This window comes from Henckelia pumila, chromosome 1 (assembly GCF_033568475.1).
Source record: "Henckelia pumila isolate YLH828 chromosome 1, ASM3356847v2, whole genome shotgun sequence".
Taxonomy (NCBI): domain Eukaryota; kingdom Viridiplantae; phylum Streptophyta; class Magnoliopsida; order Lamiales; family Gesneriaceae; genus Henckelia; species Henckelia pumila.
This window is the reverse complement of record NC_133120.1, coordinates 70422303-70433131: the sequence shown is the minus strand read 5'-3', so window position 1 is coordinate 70433131 and position 10829 is coordinate 70422303. Positions and strand designations below refer to the sequence as shown.

The window sequence follows — 10829 nt, the reverse complement described above, 5'->3', positions numbered from 1 at the left end:
AGAAAGGAAGGTTCTTTCTAGTTATTTGATTATTCGATATCTAGATAAAATACATAAATGGGTAATGCTACATGTACACGGAGTCTTACACGTTGGATTACACATGACACTTAAAATTACCTGATTATCCCTCCACTTGATTTGGAAAAAATCTTTCAAAAATGCGTGTAGGATAATCACGTAATTTTAAGTGTCATGTGTAACTCAACGTGTAAGACTCCGTGTACATGAAGCATTATCCAAAATGGAATATCTATTTATGCTATATTGCATGAATATGATATATAAAGTACGTCTTATTACCTTTAAAAAAAAATTTTGAAGTATTTTTTTATTCAAAATAAATATGCTAGATTGTGAAAATAGCTAATCCAATAATCACACATACCATACAATATATATCGTAAAAACCATGTTCTAAAAGGCTCTGTCTAGATCCGTCTAGGTTGTTGCCCACCGTCTCGCATTTTTGCTAGCCTATGTTTCTAGGCATTTTTCGTCTAATCTCCCGCCTAGGCGACGCCCAAGCCGCTCAGGATGACAGAAATCCGCCTAGGCGGTTACTATTTTTTATTTAAAAAAAAAACTAAAAATTAAAAATTAAAAGAGAAACACGAAGCGAGAAACAAACACAGAAAGAAAGAAAAAGAAGCGCAGAAAAAAAAAAGTCAAGCAAAAGATTAAATCTCATATTACATATGAAAACTTGATATCTACTAATATTTATGTTGTTGTTGTTGTTGTTGTTCTTATTATTATTAATATTATTATTATTATTATTATTAAAATTTTATAAGAGTTTCGTACAAAACTGCAAAATATAAGACATAAAAATTATATTTTATAGTAAAACTCATGAATATTTCAAGTTATTTATTATTTAGGTTTTAAAAAGAAAAATCGCCTAAGGCCCGTCTAAGCAGTCGCCTAGGCGGCTAGACGCTAAGCCGTGGATCACCGCCCGCCTACCACCTAACGCTTTTTAGAACATTGGTAAAAACCAATGATTAACATCACCATTTTCATTAATTTTCCGATCGCAATCATGCATTTTTGGGATTATTACTTTCTTTTTTTTTAAAAAAAAAAGGTGTGATTTATATTCACAGTCCTCTTAAATTTATTTTTTATACCTTTTAATTAATAGCCTATTCTTCAACTGAGATAAATTGTTTGTGTAACAATTGATTCCACTTTTTAACACTTCCAGGTAAAAGGACATTGTTCTGATATCTCACAATATTAATACATTACAGAAACCAAAAAAGGTCAAGTGATGTAGGCAAACGATGACAGGTAAATCAGCATGAAAAAAGTTCAAACAAGATAAATATCCACACTTGGAACTCTTTACGCGACTTTGATAGATGGATACTCGTCTGCAGTTGTTTTGGAGCGATGACCAGTCCAACTCATTCGGCACTCTTCGAGCCTCTCTGGGAAACCGGCATATCAACAACGATAAGGAAACGACATCTTTCTGACTCCCTAACATATTGAACTTCTCCATTCATAAGCTTCAAAATTTTTATGCATATGCTTAGTCCTAGACCCTCTTGAGTCGACCATCTCTTGCTGTGGAACATGTCTTGGACTACTTCGGGAGGAAGACCTCCTCCCAGACACGTAATCCTTCACGGGAAGAAATAAACAAGTATATCAAAGCCGGGTATAAGAATGAGACGGATATAACAAAACAACTCAAGACGTTCAGCTATGTGCTCTGTGGTGAGAATGCTGGATGCAAAATATTATGAAACTTTACTGTGGCAATTATCTTTACTTTACCTAAACTCGATGTGTGCCATGTCAATTCCTTCAGAATTTCGCTTCAAACTTGGGCTAACTTGAATTTCTATCCAACCTTCCTGAGACGGTGCATAACGCGCCATGTTCATCAAAAAATCAGCCAAGACCTGTTGAAGTCGGATTTGGTCACCATAGAGTTCCAGTGTCTTGACTTCCTCTGGTATATCACGGATCAACTGCAGACCTCTTTCTCTCAGAAATAGCATTGCCTGGCTAACAACTGCATTTATCACACTCTCAAGCACAAATTTTGTCTTTTCAAGCTCCATTGATCTACCATCATACGAGCTCTAGTTAGTTCGTGTAATCACAAAGCAGATTTTAGTGAGAAAATGTAAAGATACTACTATAAAATGGTCCTAATATCAACACATTAATTAGTTGCAAGGTAAGGAAATTATAGCAATCTGTTTTTTCTGACTACTATTAGATTATTAGAAGTTCCTTCATTGACAACTTATCTATCTCAACGAGAATGGAAGTTGATTTTAACTGATATTATAAAAAACATCTACAGATGTTAATCATGAATAAAAAAGTATGTCTATTTTCAAACAAAACGTACCCAACCTCAATCTTTTCCATATCAACATCTTTCATAATCTTTAAGATCTGCTTCTCACAAGCAGCACTCATCTCAAGAAGCTGTGTTTGGTCTTCTGTCAAATCTGTTGCTTCCAAAAGCGAGTTAGTGAACTGTATACCACATAATGGATTCTTTATTTCTTGACAAATATAAGTCAGATCTTTTATCTTTGATGCACACGCCTTTTCTTGTTGCCTCTGAACTTTCAGAGCTTGTTGTAATTCACGACTTGCAATCTGCAAAAAGCAGAAGACTCCGATAACCTGACCATTCATATTTACCCTCTTGTTTGCAGTCAAGAGTGCTTGCACATACTTCCCATTGCGGTCAAAAAAACAGAACGGAAACATGTCCGTGTCCTGGCCTCCAAGTGCATTGTGCAAAACTATCATGAATTTTGTCATAGCATCCAGACCCTTGATCCGACAGTAATTTCCGAAGATCTCCCCAACTATCATCTTCCCGATAGTATCCCCCATACTCCAGCCAGTGAGCTTTTCCATAGCGGTGTTCCACTCAGAGCAACATGTGTTCTCATCAGAAGCAAATATTGGCGGAATCAGAGGGTTGGGACTGTGCATAATTGCCTTGTAATCACCTTGAATTTGTATGAACTTGTCCATTACTGCTTTTTGGCCAGTAACATCCTGACCAACAAAGCAAACACCAACCATTTTGTTCACACAGTCCTTGCTGGAGCAAGCATTCACCACCACAAATACAGTCTTGCTAAGTTGTTCAGTGTTGAATGTTCTCAACCTTAATTCAACATTCTTATGTTCCTCACCTGCATTGATTTTTACTTCTGAATGCATCTTAACAAAGAAAACACTTGGGTACGGGTGCCATTATTAAAAAAAATAATAAATAAAATCGATTTTAACATGCTAAAAGAGAATGCATGATGTTGGTAGAAAAGGACTACCTAGCAAAGCATGAAAAATAAGCTTGTTAGCAATCTCAACTGATTCTTTGTGAACAATGTCATGAATCAACGACTTTCCTAATGCTTCTTCAACAGATAAGCCAGTCAGCTCTGCAACTTTTGCATTCCACCCGTTTATCCGACCCTCAACATCTACAGCAAATATAGGGGCAGTTGCAGTCTCGATCAATCTAACCATTTCTCTGGCAACAGAACTTAATTCATCCACTCCTTGTAACTCCTCCCCAGCCTGGGCAGGTACAACTGCCTTAGAACTACTTCCACCAGCATTTTGAAACGATTCTCGTAAAATAAGACGCAAAGAATGAATTGCATCCATTTCAGCATTCTCCCAAGCTAAACTTCGTCCCTTGACCTCTTCTAGAAACGCCTTGAATGAAGATCGGGGATGCAACCTAAGACCATCATCTTTTTCTTGTGGACGATGCTTTGCACCGCCCCACTTGATCGCTTTGGCGCTATGGGAACGGAACCAGAATACATAATCTCGCGAACTGATGAATGCAACAGTCATTCCACAAACAGCATCCCCTAGAGAGGCTGCTCCAGGGTACCCGGCATCCGCAAGACTGTCTGTGCTCAAACCTGTCAAGTCCCCGTGGAATGCCAACAACCATTTCACTATGTCCTTTATCTGTGCCTCTGTAGGTGTCACGCCAAGGGGATAATACTTCTCTTGGTAATACAGTGCAGCCCCATCGCACTTCACTAGGTCCATGATACTAGGTCTCTGGGTAACGATCCCAGTAGGCGAATCTCGAAGAAGCATGTCACATAACAGCGTCTGTGTCCTCAAAACATGTTTCTCTGCCAATTGTGAAGCCAACTGTAGTTCCATGTTCAGTTGAAGCCCAAATGCCTGCATCAAGAATTCACAGGCATAGCGCAGAGGGAAAGATATGCACCGAGCAGAAGTGTGATGACCAACAACCAAGCCCCATAGCCTCATCAAATTTCGTCCTTCGGCGCTGTCTTCTTCATTTCCATTAACAACAACGGCCAACGTCAACGAGGCAGTAGAACCCATACTTGCCATGTACAGGGCGTGGCAACCATGTGGTGCCCTGAGCGTCGAACCAACCAAACACAATGGTTGCATTAATGATTCATCCTGGATAACCTTAACCGGAGTGGCTTCACAATCTACAATCATCCTAACCCGATTCTGCTTGAACAAAAACCTAGAAGCCTGGGGGATATCCGTGGCAGGATAATGTAAACCAATATACGGATCTAAATCAGACCTCAAACTCTCCGCCACCACTTCACCATGTTCATCCTCATGAAACTTATAGACCATCACACGATCATACCCAGTTAGCTCTCTCACACATTCGACTACGGTATCACACAAAAGCTTGATGTCCCCTCCAGGAAGTGATTGCAACTGGGAAATAGCTCTCACAGCAAGCTTCTGCGACTGGACAGCACCAGCAATAGAAAGGGCCGGATCCTCGCTCCTAACAGGCTCTAAATCAATCACTATCCCTACATCTATTCTATGCAGAATCGCATAAAAGGGCCTCCCCGAAGTCTTCGAATTAACCCAAATCGGATTCAACAGTGTTATTTCACGAGACGCAAACGCCCTCTCGAGCAAGACACAGCTCGAGGGGGAGAACAGAGTTCTTACATCAGTCCCAACCGTCAAATTCTCTTCCCTTTCCATGCATGGGACTGACTGAGGCGCTAAACCAAGCATTTCACGGGCATTCTCCGAGTAAGCTATGACCCGAAAACCCGATTCATCCAACGCCATCATACAACCAAACGGCTGAATATGGCTGCCACGCTGTATTTTCAACAAGTAAGCCGCAATCTGCTGCTCAGGAACAGACTCCGCACTAGCCCTTACGCTCTCCGAATAATCGAAGGATTTTCCGGACACACCCGATTGCTCGAAAACCGCATGAAGCCTTGCGTCAACAGTGTACTGCGCTACTGCTTTGCTCATCGAATCCGCCCGGTTTAAGGTGGCACTCTGTTGATTGTGATGACGGGGCGGGGCCGAACCGGAAGAGAGAGCTTCAACATGAGATGCCTGCCTGCTTCCCGAAATCATTTCTTCAACACAGCAGAATCAAGTCCAAGTTTCAAGAAAGCTTGAGATGAGAATGATCCCTGGAAATGTTCGCGGGCGGGTGCCGTATATCTATTTTGGGATTGCTTACAATTACAGTAGACTCATCTCTGTCACAAAATTGGAGTGCGTGCTGCATTCTTGGAATCATTCGTCCTTGTTAGATATGGGGAATTGAGAGAACCAAGTGTTGGCTTCGATTTTGATCTCTCAGCATTTGCTTTCTTTATCCAGAATTGATTGGACTGCTTCAATATTTATTGATAAAAAATTCATTGATGCATACACGGCATAGACGAATTGGTAAAACAGTGACTTGGAAATATATTTTTAGCATTGCAGGTTCGATTATCGTGTAAAGCATATTCGTTGCTGAAATTAGGGTGTCAATTCGGGTGGGTTCGGGTAGGTTTGGGTCGGGTTGACGAAAATAAATTTTAAAAATTTCTCAACCCGAATCCGAGCCAACCCGAAAATGGTCAACCCGAACCCGGCTAACCCGATTAACCCGAACCAACCTGATTTTTTATATTTTTTTTAAATTTTTTAACAAAATAATTAAATAAAAATTCAAAACACACAATAATGATATTAATATTTAATTTAATCACATAAAAACAAAATCTAAGCTGATATAATATTTAAATTTGAAAGTATAGTTGTAGAATACTTAAAGTATATACTTACTACAAAAAATAAAAATTGTATAAAATAAATATTAAATGACTAAAATCTATTATATTAATATACAATAAAAATTTTCAAACATACAATGTATAAGAATGTATCAAATATTTCTTATTTTTATATAAAAATAATAATATTAAAAATATTCGGGTCATCTCGGATCAACTCGGGTTGACCCGAACCCAGCCTTAACCCGATTAATTTTTTTGGGTTATCTTTCGGGTTAACCCGATTCGATCCAAACCCCAAAACCCCCAACTCTAACCCGATATTTTTCGGGTCGACTCGTGTCGGGTTGGCGGGTTGAGTTGAGTTTTGGCACCCCTAGCTGAAATATTGTGGGGGTTTTGGCCATGTTGCTTCCTCCTTCACGTCCCTGTCGCTCGTGCACTTCTCTCGATTTAACCTCTGCATGAGCCAATGAGGCTCTGACTCATGTGAAATGGGGGCCTCTCCCCTTCGGGGTCAACCCTTTTTTTAAAAAAATTCATTGATGAAATATTGTGGGGTATGCTCTGGGGCTTGACCATGTTGCTTCCTTCTTCAGGTCTCTGTCGCTCGTATACTTCCCTCGATTTAACCTCCGCATGAGTCAATGAACCTCTGACTCATGTGAAATGGGGTCCCCTTCGGGATAACCCTTTTTTTTAAAAAAATTCATTGATGAAATGTTGTAATTTATTTGCAATTTGTAATAATAACATTTTTGGCAAGAAATAATCTTTTTGTTTATTCTTATGACATCTATTTTCATATATATCTCCCATTAACTCATATGCATATTGAGCACAATTAAATTACTAATATTTTATTTATATTTTTCATTTCAAAGTTTTTGATAATATGTGTATCTCGGGATAAAATATTTTTATTTTCTTAATTGTTTATATATCTTCGTGGGATCACTTGTGTATCTTTGTTTTGAGAAAAAAAAATCATTGTGTTTATAAAGTTTGAATTGTACATATAACTTTATAATATGATTCCTTTAATTTGGAAACTATATTCATTGGGATTATACTACATTGCTGTAATGAGCATATATCTTCACTATATAATTTGTCAACATAAAAGATGAATTAGTATATTGTTTAGTTTTGCGTTCCTTGGACTTAGTCTAACATATTAAGATGTGATATATAAATATTTATTTATGATATATTGTTTTAGAACTTATAAGCTCTTTAAATTTGTTTGGAAAATTTTTTGCCAAACAGCTTATAAGCTGTCAAAATAAGCTGTTTTTAAAAGGCCACCCTTAATTTTTTTAAAAAGATTTTATTGTGATATTTTATTTCTCTATATTATCACTATATATTTTTATTAAATTCTCAGCACGCCATCTGTCCATTTTTTGTACATAATTAATCAAATTTTTTTCTAAATTTAAATTAATTTTTTAATATAATTTTAACATTTATGATAAATTTAAAATTATTTTTTATGTATATTACTATTTAAATAACTTTCATGATATTTTATCCTTTTTGGTAATTTCGACAATAAAAAGATCTTATAATATCAAACACATCAACATCTTTAAGTTATTTAAAATAAGTTCATCGAAACACTTTAAAACAAGACCTGACAACTTATAAGTTCATAAAGTTTATGAGCTGTTTTTAATAAGTTTAGCCAAACACCCTCTAAAGTTTATGATTTATTGGAATGTAAATTATATTACACCTTAGGGGTAGTTTTGGACAACCAAAAATAGTCTCATTTGTAATCATGAAAATAAAAATCCAACCAAACAAAAATAATTTTTATCTCGGGTACAAAAATCCTTACATAAAACATAATAATCTAATATTTAATACATACATTAATACTCTCATCACCTGTACGAAACACACATATATATATTTGTCACTAGTATTACATATGAGTATCCGCTCGGTGTGGACAAAAGGTTACCATATATATGCCCTTCCATACCACATTGTTCCCAAGTGAATCTGGTACCACAATTGACTCATCCATTCTTCTTTATCTTTACATCAAATTGTTTTACTTTCTTTTTTTAGAAGGTTTGAATTTGGTCATTTCCAAAGTTTGTGTTCATCCGGAAACTCTAATACAAGAACCAGTTGGTCAGGTTATTTTCCTGGGATATTTTTAATATGAACCTCCAAGTTAGCATTGTTTATTATCCATATATTCTTATTATATGTCACGTTCTGGATAGTATATGATTCATTTGACCTGTAATATCAAGTAATATTTCAATTTCTCTCTGTCCCTCAGGACATCTAAGATTTCTTATTGTTGAAAATTTTTTTGGTATCGATTGGGTTTCCTGCAGATGTAGTTTTCTCCTTGTATGATTTGTAATTATATCTCCTCGAAAAGAATAGTTTTTTTGTATTCCAGCCTAATACTCAAACATATTGAAGATCGTATGAATTTTTTTAAAAAAATATTGATACCATCAAATTTATTCTTAAACTTGAAAGTTTGTGTTTAATTAAAATATACAAAAATTTAATTTTTTAATTGGTTGATACTTGGATGATGAATTCAAGGCTTTATAGAAATTTAATCAATATAAAAAATAATAATATTAATAATAAGAAGAAGAGATATACAATTCGCAATAAAACAAATGAGAAAGCATATTTAATTAGGGTTGAAATCGAGTAAGGACTTGTCTCATAACATTTTTATCCAATTTTCGTCCTGATAAAAATCGAGAAACTTTTTCTTTCCTTCCGATTTCGTACCTAACACATGTTGGGATCCTAATATTTGGGATTCCGTCGGACAGGGAGAGGATATCCCAAAAAAATTTTCATGTTCAAAATTTGTTCAAACAACCTAAAAAATTGATTAATTTTTTTTTTCAAAAAAAATATACTATTTAAGAACTTATATCTAATGAAAAAAATCATTTAATTATAAACATATAATATTAAAATGTTATGGATAATGCTTCAAGATTTTCTTCAGAAAACTAATTTTTTTTTTTACTATTTTTAATAATTTTTTTTAAAAAAAACTATTTGGAAAATTATTTCTCTAAAAAAAAGAAAGATTCAATTAGACACAAATAAGTGCATAACAAAATACTTATATATGTTCATAATTAAATTTGATGATCATAAAACTTTAAGTATCACATGCAATAATTAAGATCGATCAGACAAATTTGTCACAAAATGTGATGTTTATGCACAACTCAATTTCACATCAAAAGTTGTGATTAACATATGAAAGTTCTATATCTTCACATTTTTGTTAAGAATAACATCAACTGTGCACAGAGACGGACCCAAGAATTTTGCTTAGGGAGACACAATTGCTTAAAATTACAAAAATATAATTTATATCAACTAAAAGAAGTGCAGAAAAGTTAACAAATTATCACCAATTCAATGGAGATTATGTAGGGTCCGAAAATGCAATCAATCTTGATTTTGATGATAACAAAACTGTTATCATGTTTATAACATATTTACTCAAGTGTGCAGTTGCAAGATCATATTTTGGAAGTTTGGAGTTGGATGAACTTGAAGCGGCAAATGGAATTACAGACCATCTCTGGTTTAATGACCATATCTCTCAACTCTGTTATCCAAATGGAATGATTCAGTATGCGTTAAAAATAGAAGAACATGATCTACAAATCATATTCACAAGTTAAAGTCTGAATCGGAGCCTAAGTTTATGATAAATTGAGTTGAAGTTTTTGGTTTTGCACGTATAGGTTGATGAAAGAACTCAAGATAAAACACAGTTTGGTATTTCGAGCATACCTCTCTCTTAATAACTTGAAATTGAGTGATTCTTGATTCCATAGAAAGCTAAGAGAAAGGGCTATAATTTAATTTTTAATACTCTGTCCAAAAATCTATGAATCAACAGATATATTCACTCGACCGACCATATTCACTCGCTTGTTTTGCTCTTGACTGTTTTGGAGCAAGCCTGGTATTTAAAGCATAACTCTCTTATATAAAATCCAAATTGAGTGATTTTTGATGTGTTGGAAAGAAAAGACAAAGGGCTACAATGTTTATCTTCATCACTTTTCCCATAAAGCAAAGAATCAAGATCTATAAGCACTCGACCGGTCCATATTTCCTCGATCAATGAGAAGTCCCCTCACCCGTTTTTTACTGGATCTGGTATTTCGAGCATAACTTTCTCATACAAACTCTGAATTGAGTGATTCTTGATGCGTTGAAAAAACAAGACAAAGGAATACAACTTTTCTGTTCATGACTTTGCCCAAAAAGTAATGAATCAAGCGTTATAGCACCAAATTAGACATCATTTACTCAACCAGTCGAGGTGTTCTCACTTGGTCTCTCAACCGGTCGAGGTGGTGTCACATTGCCTCTCAACCGGTCGAGGTGCTGTCACCTGATCTCTCAACCTATCACCTGGTGCTATCATATGTTTGAATTCTTCTCAACCGGCCAGAGCTGTATAGAAACGCAAATATGACTGTTGTGTTGTCAGAAACAGTATAGAACATTTTCCAACAGTTATATTCTTGTATCTAACGTCTATATCATTCTTGTAGGATATAAATACAACACTTTGAAAATCATTTGCGAGACTTTGGACTTAGATCTAAATTAGGGGAAGATCATACAAGAAAATTAGCTAAAATGAGCAAGCCCAAGAAGGGTAACCTAAATAGATATATTAGCTTAGTGAGAGCTTTTTACTTAATGTGTTAGGATACATTTGAGAGATAAATACACTGTAAAAAA

The 10829-nt window shown here is 35.4% G+C and overlaps 1 protein-coding gene across 2 annotated transcripts; it reads right to left on the bottom strand.

The window, feature by feature from the left end:
* Positions 1–1199: 1199 nt before the first annotated feature.
* On the bottom strand, positions 1200–5621 carry LOC140875858 (phytochrome B-like). Of its 2 annotated transcripts, XM_073279678.1 has the most exons (4): positions 3321–5621; positions 2375–3182; positions 1789–2082; positions 1200–1632 (listed from the first exon to the last, which is right to left on the bottom strand). In XM_073279678.1, exons 1-4 carry the CDS (start codon positions 5401–5403, stop codon positions 1413–1415), a joined length of 3405 nt encoding a protein of 1134 aa, XP_073135779.1. In that variant the 5' UTR covers positions 5404–5621; the 3' UTR covers positions 1200–1412. The 2 variants fall into 2 exon arrangements, with proteins under 2 accessions (XP_073135779.1, XP_073135788.1); XM_073279687.1 differs by lacking the exon at positions 1200–1632 and having other exon boundaries at positions 1940–2082; positions 2380–3182.
* Positions 5622–10829: the final 5208 nt, after the last annotated feature.